Below are 18,992 nucleotides of genomic sequence, written 5' to 3'. Positions count from 1 at the left end.
CAGGTGTGGCAGCCAATTGGAGAACAAATACATGTTCTTATCAACAAAGTATGACTTCTTAATTCCCTTACCAATTCGGTAGTATCAGAGTTTCTGGGGGGAAAAAACGATTTATTTGAAAGAGTTACAGAGAGTGTGGGGAAGACAGAGATCTTCTAGTCTTTGGTTCACTCCCCAGATGGCCACAATGGCCAGGGCTGGGCCAGCCTGAAGCTCGGAGCCTGAAACTCATCCCATGTCCCACATTGGTGGAAGGGCCCAAGTACTTGAGCCATCGTCTGCTGCCTTCCCAGATACTAGCAGGGAGCTGGACTGGAAGTAGAGCAGCTGGGACTTGAATCAGCACTCATTTGAGATGCTGGCTTTGCAGGCAGCAGCTTAACCTGCTGTGCCATAACGCTGGCCCTTTTTCATATTTGCTACTGCTTTAAATTGCATATTGATTTCATTTACATTTCTTATTGTAGGAGTTGCCTTTTTATCCCTAGTCCATTTTTCCCTGACAATTTTTTTTCCTATTGATTCTTTTTAAAAATTTATTTATTTTTTTAATTTGAGAGGTAGAGTTACAGACAGTGAGAGGAAGAGACAGAGAGAAAGATCTTCCTTCCGTCGGTTCACTCCCCATATGGCTGCAACGGCTGGAGCTGTGCCGATCGAGAGCCAGGAGCCAGGAGCTTCTTCAGGGTCTCCCATGCAAGTGCAGGGGCCCAAACACTTGTGCCATCTACTACTTTCCTAGGCCATAGCAGAGAGCTGGATTGGAAGAGGGGCAGCCAGGACTGGAACTGGCGCCTATATGGGATGCCGGTGCTGCAGGCAGAGGATTAACCTGTGCCACGGAGCCAGCTTCCTATTGATTCTTTATTTTATTTTATTTTATTTTATTTTATTTTATTTTATTTACTAATTTTTACAGGCAGAGTTAGTGAGAGAGACAGAAAGGTCTTCCTTTGCCGTTGGTTCACCCCTCAAGTGGCTGCAACCGCCAGTGCATTGTGGCCAGCGTGCTGCGCTGATCCGAAGCCAGGAGCCATGTGCTTCCTCCTGGTCTCCCATGCGGGTGCAGGGGCCCAAGCACCTGGGCCATCCTCCATTGCCTTTCCGGGTCACAGCAGAGAGCTGGACTGGAAGAGGAGCAACCGGGACAGAATCCAGAGCCCCAACCAGGACTAGAACACGGGGTGCTGGCGCCGCAGGCGGAGGATTAGCCTAGTGAGCTGCGGCGCCAGCCATTCCTATTGATTCTTAAGCACTCATTATATTGTATGAAGATTATAATAATATGGTTGTGTCTCAACTTTTTTGATACTTTATTCTATGTTATGAAAGATGTTCCCGACCTTAAAATTATAAAAATTCTTATTTTTCTTTATAATACTATTTTGAAGGTCAGAAGGCAATGCATTTAAACTCTTAACTCCACATGGAATCTATTTTGTGTGTATAGATATAATTTTTTTCCAGATGGTTAGCAAATGGTCAATATTTTTAAATAAGAAAGTAATATAATTTATTAGAAAAATCTAATATTCTTTTGTTAAGCTGAGCTCTCATCTATTGGATTTGCCAATTAAGCCACTTGATTCTTTTGAAATTTCAATACAAAACAAATGATATTTGGGCAACTTATCAAAATGGAAAGCTCTGAAGAGGATGCTAACTGAATGGATTTTTATTTTTTAAACTTGAAGTTGCTTCAGAAAATCCTAACAAGCTAGGTCTGTCTGGCCTATGAATATCTCATAAATGAAATAAAGATATCAGAATCATCCATGTAAGAGTGATAACATCCTTATAGATATTACTGTCAAGAGAGAAGACATCTGGGAGAATACAAAGAAGAAAAAAAATTGGGCCACTTGCAGATCATAATTTTTTTTAATTTTTTATTTAGTAAATATAAATTTTCAAAGTGCAGTTAATGGATTACAATGGCTTCCCCCCCCATAATTTCCCACCCACTCACACCCCTCCCATCTCCCACTCCCTCTCCCATTCCATTCACATCAAGATTCATTTTCAATAATCTTTATATACAGAAGATCAATTCAGTATATATTAAGTAAAGATGTCATCAGTTTGCACCCACACAGAAGCACAAAGTGTAAAATACGGTTTCAGTACTAGTTATAGCATTACTTCACATTGGACAACACACTAAGGACAAATCCCACATGAGAAGTAAGTACACAGTGACTCCTGCTGTTGACTTAACAATTTGACACTCTTATTTATGGCGTCAGTAATCTCCCTAGGCTCTAGTCATGAGTTGCCAAGGCTATGGAAGCCTTTTGAGTTTGCCGACTTCGATCTTATTACAACAGGGTTGTAGTCAGAGTGGAAGTTCTCTCCTCCCTTCAGAGAAAGGTACCTCCTTTGATGACCCCATTCTTTCCACTGGGATCTCACTCCCAGAGATCTTCCATTTAGGTCTTTTTTTTTTTTTTTTTTCCAGGGTGTCTTGGCTTTCCATGCCTAAAATACTCTCATGGGCTCTTAAGCCATATCCGAATGCCTTAAGGGCTGATTCTGAGGCCAGAGTGCTGTTTAGGACATCTGCCATTCTATGAGTTTACTGTGTATCCCGCTCCCCATGATGGATTGTTCTCTCCTTTTTTGATTCTATCAGCTAATATTAGCAGACACTAGGCTTGTTTGTGTGATCCCTTTGACTCCTAGACCTATCAGTGTGATCAATTGTGAACTGAAATTGATCACTTGGACTAGTGAGATGGCATTGGTACATGCCACCTTGATGGGATTGTATTGGGATCCCCTGGCATGATTCTAACTCCAACATTTGGGCAAGTCCAATTGAGCATGTCCCAAACTGTACATCTCTTCCCTCTCTTATTCCCACTCTTATATTTAACAGAGATCACTTTTCAGTTAAAATTTAAACACCTAAGAATAATTGTGTGTTAATCACAGAGTTCAACCAATAGTACTAGAACAAAACAAAGAGAAAATACTAAAATGGATAAAGTATTACATTGTACATCAACAGTCAGGACAAGAGCTGATCAAGTCACTGTTTCTCATAATGTCCATTTCATTTCAACAGGTTTCCCCTTTGCTGCTCAGTTGTTGCCGATCAGGGAGAACATATGATATTTGTCCCTTTGGGACTGGCTTAATTCACTCAGCATAATGTTTTCCAGATTCCTCCATCTTGTTGCAAATGACTGGGTTTTGTTGTTTTTGACTGCTGTATAGTATTCTATAGAGTACATGTCCCATGATTTCATTATCCAGTCTACTGTTGATGGGCATTTGGGTTGGTTCCAGGTCTTAGCTATTGTGAATTGTGCTGTAATAAACATTAACGTGCAGACAGCTTGTTTGTTTGCCAATTTCATTTCCTTTGGGTAAATTCCAAGGAGTGGTATGGCTGGGTTGTATGGTAGGGTTATATTCAGGTTTCTGAGGAATCTCCAGACTGCCTTCCATAGTGGCTTAACCAGTTTGCATTCCCACCAACAGTGGGTTAGTGTCCCTTTTCCCCCACATCCTCTCCAGCATCTGTTGTTGGTAGATTTCTGAATGTGAGCCATTCTAACCAGGGTGAGGTGGAACCTCATTGTGGTTTTGATTTGCATTTCCCTGATTGCTAGTGATCTTGAACATCTTTTCATGTGCCTGTTGGCCATTTGGATTTCCTCTTTTGAAAAATGTCTATTGAGGTCCTTGGCCCATCTCTTAAGTGGGTTGTTTGTTTTGATGTTGTGGAGTTTCTTGATTTCTTTGTAAATTCTGGTTATCAACCCTTTATCAGTTGCATAGTTTGCGAATATTTTTTCCCATTCTGTTGGTTGCCTCTTTACTTTCCTGACTGTTTCTTTTGCAATACAGAAACTTCTCAATTTGATGCAATCCCAATAGTTAATTTTGACTTTGACTGCCTGTGCTTCTGGGGTATTTTCCAAGAAGTCTTTGCCGGTACCTATATCTTGCAGAGTGTCTCCAATGCTCTCTAATAATTTGATGGTGTCAGGTCATAGATTTAAGTCTTTAATCCATGTTGAGTGAATTTTTGTGTAAGGTGAAAGGTAGGGGGTCTTGCTTCATTGTTCTGCACGTGGAAATCCAATTTTCCCAGCACCATTTCTTGAATAGACTGTCCTTGCTCCAGGAATTGGTTTTAGATCCTCAATGAAATATAAGCTGGCTGTAGATGTTTGGATTGATTTCTGGTGTTTCTATTCTGTTCTATTGGTCTATCCATCTGTTTCTGTACCAGTACCATGCTGTTTTGATAACAACTGCCCTGTAGTATGTCCTGAAATCTGGTATTGTGATGCCTCCGGCTTTGTTTTTGTTGTACAAGATTGCTTTAGCTATTCGAGGTCTCTTGTGCCTCCATATGAATTTCAGCATCATTTTTTCTAGATCTGAGAAGAATGTCTTTGGCATCTTGATTGGGATTGCGTTGAATCTATAAATTGCTTTGGGGAGAATGGACATTTTGATGATGTTGATTCTTCCAATCCATGAGCATGGAAGATTTTTCCATTTTTTGGTATCCTCTTCTATTTCTTTCTTTAAGGTTTTGTAATTTTCATCGTAGAGATCCTTAATGTCCTTGGTTAAGTTTATTCCAAGGTATTTGATTGTTTTTGTAGCTATTGTGAATGGGATTGATCTTAGAAGTTCTTCCTCAGCCGTGGCATTGCCTGTGTATACAAAGGCTGTTGATTTTTTTTTAAATTTTTTTTATTTTTTGACAGGCAGAGTGGACAGTGAGAGAGAGAGACAGAGAGAAAGGTCTTCTTTTGCCGTTGGTTCACCCTCCAATGGCCGCTGCGGCCGGCGCGCTGCGGCCAGCGCACCGCGCTGATCCGATGGCAGGAGCCAGGAGCCAGGTGCTTTTCCTGGTCTCCCATGGGGTGCAGGGCCCAAGCACCTGGGCCATCCTCCACTGCACTCCCTGGCCACAGCAGAGAGCTGGCCTGGAAGAGGGGCAACCGGGACAGAATCCGGCGCCCCAACCGGGATTAGAACCCGGTGTGCCGGCGCCGCTAGGTGGAGGATTAGCCTAGTGAGCCGCGGCGCCGGCCAAGGCTGTTGATTTTTGTGCATTGATTTTATATCCTGCTACTTTGCCAAACTCCTCTATGAGTTCCAATAGTCTCTTAGTAGAGTTCTTTGGATCCCCAAAATAAAGAATCATATCATCTGCATAGAGGGATAGTTTGAGTTCTTCCTTCCCAATTTGTATCCCCTTAATTTCTTTTTCTTGTCTGATGGCTCTGGCTAAAACTTCCAGAACTATATTGAATAGCAGTGGTGAGAGTGGGCATCCCTGTCTGGTGCCAGATCTCAGTGGAAATGCTTCCAACTTTTCCCCATTCAATAGGATGTTGGCCGTGGGTTTTTCATAAATTGCTTTGATTGTATTGAGGAATGTTCCTTCCATACCCAGTTTGCTTAGAGTTTTCATCATGAAAGGGTGTTGTATTTTATCAAATGCTTTCTCTGCATCTATTGAGATAATCATATGGTTTTTCTTCTGCAGTCTGTTAATGTGGTGTATCACGTTGATTGTTTTGCGCACTTTGAACCATCCCTGCATGCCAGGGATAAATCCCACTTGGTCTGGGTGGATGATCTTTCTGATATGTTGTTGCATTCTATTGGCCAGAATTTTACTGAGGATTTTTGCATCTATGTTCATCAGGGATATTGTTCTGTAATTCTTTTTCAATGCTGCATCTTTTTCTGGCTTAGGAATTAAGGTGATGCCGGCTTCATAGAAAGAATTTGGGAGGATTCCCTCTTTTTCGATTGTTCTGAATAGTTTGAGAAGAATTGGAGTTAGTTCTTCTTTAAATGTCTGGTAGAATTCAGCAGTGAATCCATCTGGTCCTGGGCTTTTCTTTGTTGGGAGGGCCTTTATTACTGTTTCAATTTCTGTCTCAGTTATGGGTCTGTTTAGGTTTTCTGTGTCTTCCTGGTTCAATTTAGGTAGGTTGCATGTGTCCAGGAATCTATCCATTTCTGATAGGTTTCCCTGTTTGCTGGCATACAAGTCCTTGTAGTAATTTCTAATGATTCTTTTTATTTCTGTGGTGTCTGTTGTTACGTTTCCTTTTTCATCTCTGATTTTATTGATTTGGGTCTTTTCTTTTTTTAGTTAGTTGGGCCAATGGGGTGTCAATTTTGTTTATTTTTCAAAAAACCAGCTCCTCGTTTGGCTGATTTTTTGTAATGTTCTTTTGGATTCAATGCTGTTGATTTCTTCTCTGATTTTAATTATTTCTCTTCTCCTACTAGATTTGGGTCTGGTTTGCTGCAGATTTTCTAGATCCTTGAGATGCATTGAAAGCTTATCTATTTGGTGCCTTTCCAATTTCTTGATGTAGGTACCTATTGATATAAACTTTCCTCTTAACACTGCTTTTGCTGCGTCCCATAAGTTTTGGTATGTTGTGCTGTTATCCTCATTTACTTCCAGAAAATTTTTGATTTCTCTTTTAATTTCTTCTATGACCCATTGTCCATTCAGGAGCATGTTGTTCAATTTCCATGTTTTTGCGTATGCTCTAGGGATTCCTGAGTTGCTAATTTCCAACTTCATTCCTTTATGGTCTGAGAAGCTGCATGGTATGATTCTAATTCTTTTGAATTTTCTGAGACTTGCTTTATGGCCTAGTATGTGGTCAATCCTAGAGAAGGTTCCATGTACTGCTGAGAAGAATGTAAATGCTTTCTGTGTAGGATGAAAAGTTCTGTAGATAGAAGCTCTTTCCCAAGGACCACACAGGGAATCTGTCCTGCCCTCAGTGTGGGCTCAAATTCTCCTGCAGTCTCCCACTGGGTTGCCAAGGTTACCGAATTCTGTGAGTTCTCTCCCCCACCATCTCTTTTTTCACAGTCTCAGTTCAGTAGCACCACACATTCACTAGGTCCTAATCTCCTGTTAATTCACACACACACACACACCCCAGAGTTAGGTTTTTCTGCTAGGCTCAGGGCCAGTGGAGACCTGAGGTCGCCCTGCTTATGACGTATGTCCAAGATGGCGCCTGCTTTTTGTCTTGCTCGCCTATGAGAGGTGAGCGGAGAGAGAGAAACTCGTGTCCATATTGGTCACTTTTTTTTTTCTCTCTCTCTCTTCTAGTTAGCCTGGTGAACTTTTACCCACGGGGTCGTTCCCTCTAGTCTCCTCTTTCTGCTTGCCTGCCGGTGTCTCGGGCTATTGAGGTTCGGCTCACCTCGCATTCCAGCGCTGGTGTGTTGAGTCTGCTGCTGGTGTCCCGAACTGTGGGCTCCCATGTTCTCCACTCAGGTCCACCAAAGTCTTAACTCCAGAGATTGATGTTTGCTCAAGTTTTTACTGAGGCAGTTTGAGCTTCTTCAATTTTCCTCCTCCCCTTCCAGCACTGGCGCACAGGCTGTGTGGCTCCCGCAGCTCCGGTGGCTCCCACGGCTTCCTCGGCTCCCTCGGCTCGGCTTCCACGCAGTGGGCGACCTTGCTCTCCCCGTAGGTCCTCCGAGTCACAGCCACTAGATCCGGAAGAGTTTCCTCTGCAATTTTTTCCTGATCCTTTTCCTGAGGCTACCGTAACTCCACTTTTATTAAACTATCTTTTCCCGGACTATTGGTGCATGCCCTCACTATTCCGCCATCTTGGCTCCGCCCTCGCAGATCATAATTTTTCAAACCTGATGGAAAAATCCTTTGGGACCCCTGACTTCTAGGTCTACCATTCTCTAAAAGTTCTTCATGATCATTTGTTAACCTCCTGGTTTTTCCCATGGGTTAATGGATGATTTTAACTGTTGGTTCGTTTTCTCCCTGTCCTGTTTTCTATCTGCCATTGTCTGGGAAACTTGACTATTCTATTAGAGTTTCTTTGACCTAAGTTCTAAGGACTGTTGACCATAATGATTTCATTGCATTTTAGCCATCCTCTCACATAGCTCTAATTTGAATTTTGGCATCACCAAGAATGTTTTCTTTCTCTGCAATCCTTACTCATTTGCATACCCAAATAAAATTTCCAAGGACCTATTGTGCAAGCATAATGAATTTTTAATTTGGGGGGCCAAGATTTTTTAGTTGCCCAATCTCTCATACTTGCAGAAATAGATGGCCAGTTCTGGTTTTCTTAAAGAAAATAATAGTTACAACCTGAGTTCCTGCTTTTGTAAGCCTTTATCTTCTTTCTGGAAATTAAACATGTCAAAATATTATTTTTTGGGGTACTTTGTGATTGTGTCACTACTTACTGGTTAGCAAATTTTATTATTGAAACTACAATTGTCATTTGATTTACACTTTTTTTTCCTTCAAGATTTGTTTACTTGAAAGGCAGAGTTAGAGAGAGGGAGGGAAAGACAGAGAGTGAGAGAGGTCTTTGTCTTCCATCCGCTGAGTCACTCCTCCTTGACCAAAATGGCCAGAGCTGGACTTGTCCGAAGCCAGAAGCCAGTAGCTTCTTTTGGGTCTTCCACGTGAGTATGGGGGCCCAAGTACTTGGGCCGTCCTCCACTGCTTTCCCAGGCACATGAGCAGAAAGTTGGATCAGAGTGGAACAGAAGGGACTTGAACCAGTGTGCCTATATGGGATGCCAGCATTGCAGGCAGTGGTTTTACCCACTGCTTCCTGGCACTGGCCCCAGATCTGCACATTTCTAAAAATTTCACCAGAAGAGATTGTTGGTATCATAGACTATATTTCTTTCTTTAAAAAAATTTTTTTTTATTTTATTTATTAGGGAGGGTTAGGAGAGAGGTAGATCGAGATCTTCTATCCACTGGTTCACTTCCCAAATGGCTTCAACAGTCTGGGCCAGGCCAAAGCCAGGAGCACGGAGCTTCTTCCAAGTCTTGCATGTGGGTGCAGGGACCCCAAGGACTTGGGCCATCCTCCGCTGCTTTTCCAGGTGCATTAGCAGGGAGCTGGATTGGAAGTGGAGCAGCCAGGACTGCAAAATGGCACCCATATGGGATGCTGGTGTTGCAGGAGGCAACTTAACCCGCTGTGCCACAGCACCAGGCCCCCATAGACTATCTTTCTGATTTTAACTGTCTTTTCAGTGTTTATCTGTAGATCTAAACTTGAGTGGTATTAAGTGAATTAGCATTAATTATTTCCTCTGAAGGGAAAGAATCTTCCAGTAGGTATCCAGCTGGCTAAAAGTTGGCAGTAATAATCTTCCTACATGAACCATAGCCACGTAGGATCATTTGTAAGAAAGCAGGACATTTTTTCTAGGTTGGATATGTTTTCCTAAGCTCAATTTTAACCTCAAAATCATAATTTTTAGTTGAAAGGCTTTTATTTCTGAGTCTGTCTGATGTTCTAATCAATAAATATGGGAATGAGTCTCACCTAAATTTTAGTTAAACAAAAAACGTCCAAAAAGCTTAATACATTTACTTTCTTGTCCTGGTATGGAATAAGGCATCATCAGGTATGTTTGCTGTCATAATAATAGAAGCTAGAGCAGCCAGCCAGTGTATATCTCCTTCCCAGACTATGTGCCACAAAAACCTTAAACCATGGAAGCTGATGTCAGTTAACTTGTAGTCACTTAAATCTAAGCCCCCTTGCGGAGGACTGAGTGGGCTAATTCACACCCAGGCCCTGAGGGATGCTGAGGTCAGAGGAGATGCTGAGACTTTCCTGTTGATTAAGGAAAAAGCACTATTGTGGTTCACCAACAGTATATAAATGTGTTTAAGGAAAAAAATTTTATTCCATGATGGGTCCTCAACACAAATGGTTAGACACAAGTGCAGGCCTGTGCATTGTGATTATTTGTTGCGAATCTGTGAGTGGAAGCCAGCATCACATGGCGTGATTGCATACTTCTGACAGTTTGCACTTGGCTCTAGCTTAGAGTGGAGCCCTGTGTCACACCTGTGAAAACCAGTGTCCACATTTTTGTTGTAATTGACTGTTCTGCAGTGCATGAAAGCAACACTGTTGGGTCACCTTCCATTGTTCTTAGATCCCTGATTCAGTAACAGGAGAGAGGAGCCATAGGACATGATGAGCCTTTTTTCTACAAACAGCACTTCATAATCCACATTTATTTCAGTTTGCATGAAGAAACATTTTTACTGCTTTCTTGAGGTATTTTACATGTCACAAGATTTATGTAGACTGCTTTTTTTTAAGTATATTCATAGAACTATGCAACCATCACCTTAATCTAGTTTTATTAGAATATTTGAGCATCCACCCAAAACAAAAGCAATATGTATTAATAGTCCTCATTTCCCCAAACTCTCACCCCGGCCCCAGCTCACTGGCAACCACTAATTACTTTCTGTCTCTGTGGCTTTGCCTGTTCTGGACCTTTCATGTCAATGAAATCATATACTACCTAGTCTTTTGTGACTGTTATCTTTCACTTAACATTGTATTTTCAAGGTTCATCCACCTGTTCCTTTTTATGGCCAAGTTAAAAAAAACCTATTGTGTGACTATACCATATTTTATTTATTCATCAATTCACAATCGTTTGGGTTTTTTTATACTTTATTATCATGAACAAAACTGCTATAAACGTTCATGGTGTGTTTGTTTTTTGTTTTCATTTCACTTGGATATATACCCAGGATTACAATTTTTCAATCATGTGGTAACTCCATGTTCAGTGATTTGAGGAATAACCAGAGCGTTTTCCAAAGTCCTGTACTATTTTACATCCCCATCAGTAATGTATGAGGGCTCCAACTTCTCTATATCATAGTGAGTGCTTGTTTTGATCTGTCCTTTTCATTTTCCCTATCCTAGAAGACTAAATAAATACATTTTGTTGAGGGAATACGTTTTGTTGTCAAGCATGCTGTGGCTGGTTGTGCACTTTACAGAGTCCCAGGCTTGGAAGGGACCACAGGAGACCTGTGGTCTTACCCTCTCCTATGGCGTCAACCCCTCTGCATCTGCAGGAACGGAGACCTCAGCCTCAGCTTCAGTGGCTCCCCCACCCCCTCCCTGTTCACAGCACTCATGCCATTTGTCCAAGGCTCCAGATAACCAAAGGTTTTGACTTAAAAGATCCGAAATGTACTTGTGTTGTAATTCTGAAACTCTGTGAGTACAGGAAGACCAATCTCATCCTCTTCCTGCTGAAATCTTTATTTCCTGCGACCTTCCTCCAAAGTTGTGGTTTTGTTCTCATTTCCTAAACTGGTAATATAATCACAGGGTAAAAAATTAAAAGTATGTAAAATAGGATTTGATAAAGAATGCCTTTTCTGCTCTTATGCCCCAGGCATTAGCGAGATCTTTCCAGAGACAGTGGGTGTTACCACTTTCTTGAAGATTATCAGAGATTTTTTTTTTTTTTTTTTTTTTTTGACAGGCAGAGTGGACAGTGAGAGAGAGAGAGACAGAGAGAAAGGTCTTCCTTTGCCATTGGTTCACCCTCCAATGACTGCCGTGGCTGGCGCGCTGCGGATGGTGCACCGCGCTGATCCGATGGCGGGAGCCGGGTGCTTCTCCTGGTCTCCCATGGGGTGCAGGGCCCAAGGACTTGGGCCATCCTCCACTGCACTCCCTGGCCACAGCAGAGAGCTGGCCTGGAAGAGGGGCAACCGGGACAGAATCCAGCGCCCCGACCGGGACTAGAACCCGGTGTGCTGGCGCCGCAAGGCGGAGGATTAGCCTAGTGAGCCGCGGTGCTGGCCTACAACAATATCTTAATTACTGTAGATTTATAGCAAGTTTTTAAATCTGGAAACATACATTCTCCCTCTTTGTTCTTTGTTTTCAATAAATTTTGGCTCTTGTCCTTTTTATTTCCATGTAGATCAGCTTGTGAGTTTCTTTAAAAATGCCTTCAGATTCTGGTAGAATTTGAGGAGGATTGCCATCGTTAACGATTTTGCGTCTTCCAGTCCACTTATGTGCAGCATCTCACCAGACCTGTAGACCTTTAATTTATCCCCGTTGTGTTTTGTGGTTTGCGGTGTGAAATCTTGAACTTCTTTTATTAACTTTATTCCTAAATGTCTTATTGTTTTTGGTGCTCTTGAGAAGGAATTGTTCCTTAATTTTATTTTTAGATTGCTCATTGCTAGATATAGAAATATATTACTTTTCAGATCTTATATTCTAGAGCCTGACTAAACTTATTTATTAATTCTAGTACTTCTTTGTGGAATCCTTAGTATTTTCTATGGAAAGGATCATGTAATTTGCAAATAAAAGCAGTTTTATTTCTTTCCAATCTAGATTTTTTTTCAGAAAACTTTCATACATAAAAAAGCAAACACCTCCACGTGTATTCATCCCTTTTCACAAAAAAGAGCAACACAGTTTGCTTTTTGTATTTGAAAATATTATCTTGAAAGGCAGTCCATTTTTGTTTCCGAGAGTGCCTTCTGTCTCTCTTTCACAGCTGCAGAGAAGGCATGGTGTATTACCATCGGGCACACCCCCATTAATGTCGCAGACAGAGAGCTCTTCCTCTGGCTCACTCCCCAAGTGCCCACACAGCCAGGGCTGGGCCGGGCTGAAGCCAACAGCCAAGAACTCAATCCAGGTTTTTGTGCTAGGGACTCAAGTCCTTGAGCCATCACCTGCTGCTTCCCAGGATACTCATTAGCAGGAAGCTGGAAGTGGAAGCAGAGCCTGGACTCAAACCCAGGTACTCTGGTGGGGAATGCAGGTGTCCCAAATGCCAGGGCAAATGCCTGCCCCATTCTCTAACATTTTATTTTATTCTTTCTAACATTTAGGTCTTGTGTAGGTGAGTTTGTTCTTACTGGAGAGTACTTTCTGTAGCACATCACTTTCTTTAGCTATCTTCAGCCTTTATCTTACATCAAAATTACATGCAGGTACCTGGGGCCAGCATTGTGGCACAGCAATTTGAGCCTCAGACTGCAATGCTAGCATCCCATATGGAAGCCAGTTAGAGTTCTAGCTGTTCTATTTCCAATCCAGCTCCTTGCTAAATGTACCTGGGAAAGGAACGAAGATGGCCCATGTTCTTGACCTGAATGGAGTTCCAGGCTCCTGGCTTTGGCCTGGCCCAGTTTGGGGAGTAAACCAGTGAATGGAAGATATCTCTTTCTCTGGCTCTCCCTTCCCTGTAACACTGCCTTTCAAATAAAGAAATGTTTTAAACAATTGTATGCAGATATCAATTTAGAATTCCATTCAGGATGCACAGGGTAATGCTTGGCTAGTATCCGCTTCAGCGTTTCCAAGCCCTGGAAATACCCAGCCTTATTTTTTTTTTTTTATTTGACAGATAGAGTTAGACAGACAGAAAGGTCTTCCTTCCGTTGGTTCACCCCCTAAATGGCCGCTTCGGTCGGAGCTGCACCGATCCGAAGCCAGGAGCCAGGTGCTTCTTCCTGGTCTCCCATGCGGGTGCAGGGACCCAAGCACATGGGCCATCCTCCACTGCCCTCCTGGGCCACAGCAGAGAGCTGGACCGGAAGACAAGCAACTGGGACTAGAACCCGGCACCCATATGGGATGCCATGGTGCCGGCCCCAGCCTTATATTTGATTACCCATCTTAACACCCCCAGCCTGATCCACCTATACCAGCATTCCCTCTGTGGCAGATGCAAGGCAGCATGTTCACATTGTTCACCAGCTTCTCCCAGCTGCATCTCAGCAATGTGAATTGGATGAGAAAGGGCTCTTGGAGCCTTGTAAGCTTGCTTATCCTACAGGTAACTGTGCAGTTGATTGAGGTGACAATAGCAGGATCTCTCTTGTTTTCCAGGAGGAAAACCAGATGATTTCTTCTGACTCTGTTTCATCTTCTGCCGGTACTTTCTTGAGCTCAAACTCTACCATTTGCAACAAGCAAAATGTACACATGTTAAACAAGGGCGTACAAGCAGGTAAATTACTTGTGTTTAAACTTTTCCACTGAAATAGAAATGTCTCTTAAATACATAAGATACTCAGCATTACTCATAATGAAAGAAATGAAGCATAAAACTGTGTATCCAAATGTCATTTTTCACATATAAGAGTGGCAAAAAAATCCAAGTTTGTGGGCAGAGTGTAGAGAAGTGAGTACCCTCATACATTGAGTGCGAGTATAACTTGATACAACCTCTGTGAAAGGTAATTTGGCAGTTTCTGTCAAAATTACTTTGACCTTGCACTTCTATTTTTGCAGTTTGTCCTCTAGATACACTGTGCATATGTGGAATTTAGCCTTAGATATACTTGCCTTTGTGCAAAATGACAAGTGTTTAACCATTGAAGTATTAATGAGTGTTATAGCTGAAAATTGAAATCAACTTAGATGTCCATCAATAACTGAATGATTAAATAAATTATTATACAGAAATATAATGAAATCCTATATAGAATAAGGAAGCTCTCTCTGAAAGATCTCCAATATAATAAAAGTCAAGTTACGGAACAGCATCCATTATACAACTATGCGTATTTTGTGCTTTTAAAAAATGATGAAGAATTGCTTGAATGTGCAGAGATAATTTCCTGGTCTCTGACGGAGTTGTGAGACAGTAGATGGAGAACAAGAAGTGGGGAGAAGGCTTTTCAGTTTGTCTTCCTGTATCTTTTGATCTTATAAGACAAAAATAAGATTTTCTCTTGATTTTTTTTCACCCTGCTCAAGTCTTGTCTTTACCTCTCTCAACCTCTTCCATAGCTGGGTGTCTTTTTTTTTTTCTGCCTTGGGATCAGAACTGAAGTCCTCTACCCTTTGAGTCTCTTTTTATTCCTGTTTCTCTACAATATCTAAACTCACTTAGAAATCCAAACCTTCATTTTTTTTTCTCCTCCACCATCTCCCTGCCTTTCTCCCTCCTTCTCTGGGTGTGCATCCTCCCTTCTCTCTCTTCCTGTAACCAGACAAGGCTTGTCTTTGAAGCACTGAACAAGGTTCACTGGCCGACTTGAGAAACACCCGTGGTCTCTGCCCTCAGGTCACTTGGAGATTGTGAATGGTACCAGAAAACACACTCGAGACGTTGGCGTGACTTTCCCGACTCCAAGTTCTAGCGAAGCCAGATTAGAAGAGGATAGTGACGTGACTTCCTGGTCAGAAGAAAAAATTGAGGAAAAGATGCTCTTTGCCAATTATCTTGGAGACAAAAAGTTAAGGAAGAGCAAACAGAATTGCTGTGAAGGTCAGTTTCTGATTACAGCTTTTGTAGCAGAAATACTGATGAATTAGGTCTCGTGCTAAGATTTTTTGTTTTTGAATAACTTTGTGTTGACCCCCACCTCCATTAATCACCACCTTAGCAAATTTCCAAGGTGTCCAGACTCACACCTGAAATTAAGACAGACTCGAGGGCTGACCACTGAGTCCTCCAGAAGTCTGCTATTTACATGTCTTTGATGAGAGCAGAGCAGGGTTTAAAAACTGAAAAATCATTTTTACTTCTTAAAAATATTTCCTGTAGGAGTTTCATGGTTTGTTCCTGTGGAAGATGTGAAGTTTGAATCTAAGAAGGAAAACCTGCCCAAGATTTGTGGCCCCGGTGTCTCCTGGTTTGAACCAATAACCAAAATCAAACCCTGGAGGGAACCGCTGCGGGAACAGAACTGGCAGGGACAGCGTGTGGCCGATTGGGGGTCACTGGCAGGCCCAAGCCAAGATCATGGTCGGGACACACCAAGGCCGTTTGTGAGAGCAACTCTACAGGTGCAGTGACATCAAGTTAACTTTTGCTGTATGTTGGGGTGTGGGGAAGCGGGTGGAGAGCAAGGTGCGAAGGGAGTTTTATCTGTGACTTGTCATTCTGAGCTTCAGTCCTACAACCCTCTTGTCTAGCACTTCTGCGGTTGATCTGTTTATACTACATAAGGGCTTGATTTGTCACCATTAATCCAGTGGCTGCCTTACTCTTACAGTGCAGCTCCCTCAGGGTCTGGAGACAAGGCAACAGAAAGGAGGATTATGGCACTGCCCATCGAATTTATAGATACCTGCCTATACGAGATTCAGAAGGCACCGACCCTCTTATATGTCCCTTGGGGGCTAAAGGAAATGTTGTTTAATATGTATTTGTTTGAGGAGGGATTTCAGAGCACACTGGACTTGACTGTATCTCATCAACATTTGGGAGAATTGTAGTTGCCACAGTCTTAGTTCTTGGCTTCCTTCAGAGGCACCTCTTTGGTTTCCCTGCTGGAGCAGAGAGCTATCAGAGTGTCTTCCACCCCTTGATGTGTTCTCAGCCTTAGAAACAGACTGTACAAACCTGCTGGGCAGGTGCTGTTTCACTAGGTGTTGGCGAATAGCCTATATCGTTAATGTGAGTTGGGGGCTTTTTCTTTCCTCCTTAGGAAGCACTGCAGCTCCACAGACCTGACTTCATCTCCCGCTCTGGGGAGCGGATAAAGCGCCTGAGGCTAATTGTGCAGGAACGGAAGCTGCAGAATGTGTTGCAGAGTGAGCGGCATGCGCTGTTCAATGCCCCGGCCCCACTGCCCGAGAGAGGTAGGCCTGCTTTTCACTTTTCCCTTAGTGAGAGGAGCAGGCAAGGCTGCTGCTATGCTGTGGAGCACTGCTAAAGGTCAGGCCAGGCAGATGGACAGAAAGTTTGCCCAGACTCAAATCTCCTTAGCTAGCAGACCTTGCTGCAGTCAGCTCTCAGGACTCTCAAAGCCCAGGTAAGCCCAGTTCCTGTAGCCTTGTAGCCTGTAGCCTCCTCTTCTTCTTCTTCTTCTTCTTTTTTTTTTTTTAAAGATTTATTTATTTATTTGAAAGGCAGAGTTACAGAGAGGCAGAGAGAGAGAGGGGGAGAGAGGTCTTCCATCTACTGGTTCATTTCCTAGATAGCCACAATGGCCTGAGCTGTGCTGACCCGAAGGCAGAAGCCAGGAGCTTCTTCCAGGTCTCCCATGCAGGTGCAGGGGCCCAAGCACTTGGACCATCTTCTGCCTTCCCAGGCCATAGCTGAGAGCTGGATTGGAAGTGGAGCAACCGGGTCTCAAACTGGTGCAGATATGTGATGGCGGCACTGTAAGCGGCAGTTTTACCCGCTATACCACAGTGCCAACACCCTTCACTGCCTCTTAAAAACAGGAGTGTGCAGTGAGAATGACTTTTTTTTTTTTTTTTTTTTTTTTTTAGTGGACAGTGAGAGAGACAGAGAGAAATGTCTTCCTTTTTCCATTGGTTCAACCCCCAGTGGCCGCTGCGGCTGGCGCACTGCGCTGATCCGGTGGCAGGAGCCAGGTACTTATCCTGGTCTCCCATGGGGTGCAGGGCCCAAGCACCTGGGCCATCCTCCACTGCACTCCCTGGCCACAGCAGAGAGCTGGCCTGGAAGAGGGGCAACCAGAACAGAATCCGGCGCCCCAACCAGGACTAGAACCTGGTGTGCCGGTGCCACAAGGTGGAGGATTAGCCTAGTGAGCCACGGCGCTGACAGAGAATGACTTCTTATAAACCAGCTGTGTTTCTGCAAGCAAGTTGATTCCAAAAGTATAACTTTTTTTTTCTTTAAAGGAGGACTGATTGCAGGCTACTGTACCCTACAGGGTGATGATAATAATAATCATATCATAGTAATAATAGTAATAAACACTTACATAGCATTGTGTCTTACGCAGACCCTGTTCTCAGGTAATGCTTACAGTACCTCTCTAAAGTAGGGACCACTGAGAGCCCTGTTTTACAGAGAGAGAGCAGAGACAGAGAGAGATGAAGTGCCTTGCCCAAGATTATACCCCTGATAAGTGAAAGAACCCAGGTGGGCTGGCTCCAAAATCTGTGCTCTTAACAATTACACAAAGTGTAACAGCTCAATAACATAAGATAGGAAAGCTATAAAAACTATAAAATACTACCCAATGCCTTCATTACAGCCTTACCTATAAATCTTACCTATAGATTGGTCAGGTTTTTAATTGGAACAGATCTGTGCTCCAAGGTGCCATGTCTTCAGGGGACTTAGGCTGCTGTCACAGTCACTGTCATCTTACTTGGGTTTGGCCTTACCTCCTAGCTTATTAGGTCAAGGGCACAACATCCAGCAGCCCCTTCTCACAGCTCTTGACCGCCACGCCCTTCCTTATTAAGTCACTGTCCTCTGACATCCTCCTTCCCTCCTGCCTAGTGTTCCTGGCTGCCCAGAAGACCAAGCCTATTGGGAAGAAGGAGATGATTCAGAGATCTAAACGGTAAGACCAAAGGACCAGGCGTCATTTTAAAAGTATAAATCAGGCCACCAAGTGGTCAGCAGCACTTGCTTGCTCCCCAGAATAAAGGCATTATGCTCAAGTTAAAATATGAAACAGCGAGTTGTGAAAGTGGTTTCTCACTAATGGCTCTTAAAAAGAAAAGAAAAATAGATAGATAGCTGCTGATGGTGTGATTGACTGGCATATAAATGATGAAAAGAATCCTCACTAATATGTGTACTTTTGGCTCACATTTGCTAGAACACTAAACATAATAAAGAATATTTTAAAATAAAAGTAAATATTTATCTAGGGCCACACTATCTCAGCACTCTCATTCTTAGGCATTTATCCAATGGAGCGGATAAGGAGCGCTCTCCCAGACTCATTAAGTAAAGCTTTAAAAAAGAGTCAAGATTCCGAAGGGTGTGTTCATTGCTGCCATTTGTGGTCTTTAAAAAGAAGTGTTTGAGTGTATATGGATTTGTATCCTTTTATGTGAATAGAGTAGCTCTGGAAGACACAGAGAAAAAGATAATAATGATTGCTTCTGGGAAAAAGAGCTGAGCAGAAGTACGAAGTTAAAAATCTAATTTTTGCCTTATATCCTTTTATTTTTATGCCATTACAAGGATTTAGCTACTCATTAATTAGAGATCTGCATTTATTGATCATGAGATTAAGAGTTACCTCTTAGAGATTCCTTGCTTTAATAAGAACAGTTTGTTGTTGGCATCATGCTTCTGAAGTGGTGATTCTTGAAAACAATTTATCTTACGAGATTTAAGCAGTTCTTTTGAAATCTTGCTTTTACTCTCCAGTTGGGAAGTTACAGGTAATTAAGGGATGCTTTAATCCCGTGGTTCTCCAAGAGTGATCCATGGACTCCAGC

At 42.6% G+C, this 18,992-nt stretch overlaps 1 protein-coding gene across 18 annotated transcripts in view; it reads left to right on the top strand.

Annotated features, from left to right (window-relative positions):
* ALMS1 (ALMS1 centrosome and basal body associated protein) overlaps positions 1-18,992 on the top strand; it is a 175,718-nt gene that overhangs the window by 152,703 nt on the left and 4,023 nt on the right. For 17 of the 18 annotated variants that reach the window (XM_070068938.1, XM_070068936.1, XM_070068924.1 and 14 more), the window contains 5 exons: positions 13,707-13,827; positions 14,890-15,093; positions 15,373-15,614; positions 16,259-16,412; positions 18,037-18,100. In XM_070068938.1, the coding sequence (XP_069925039.1) occupies positions 13,707-13,827; positions 14,890-15,093; positions 15,373-15,614; positions 16,259-16,412; positions 18,037-18,100 (785 nt within the window). Of the gene's footprint in view, positions 1-13,706; positions 13,828-14,889; positions 15,094-15,372; positions 15,615-16,258; positions 16,413-18,036; positions 18,101-18,992 lie in introns of those variants that run through there. The other variant, XM_070068933.1, reaches the window with a different exon arrangement.

Source organism: Oryctolagus cuniculus, chromosome 2 (assembly GCF_964237555.1).
Source record: "Oryctolagus cuniculus chromosome 2, mOryCun1.1, whole genome shotgun sequence".
Lineage (NCBI taxonomy): Eukaryota > Metazoa > Chordata > Mammalia > Lagomorpha > Leporidae > Oryctolagus > Oryctolagus cuniculus.
Note: the sequence above shows the minus strand (reverse complement) of the source record. Positions and strands in the feature narration are given on the sequence as shown.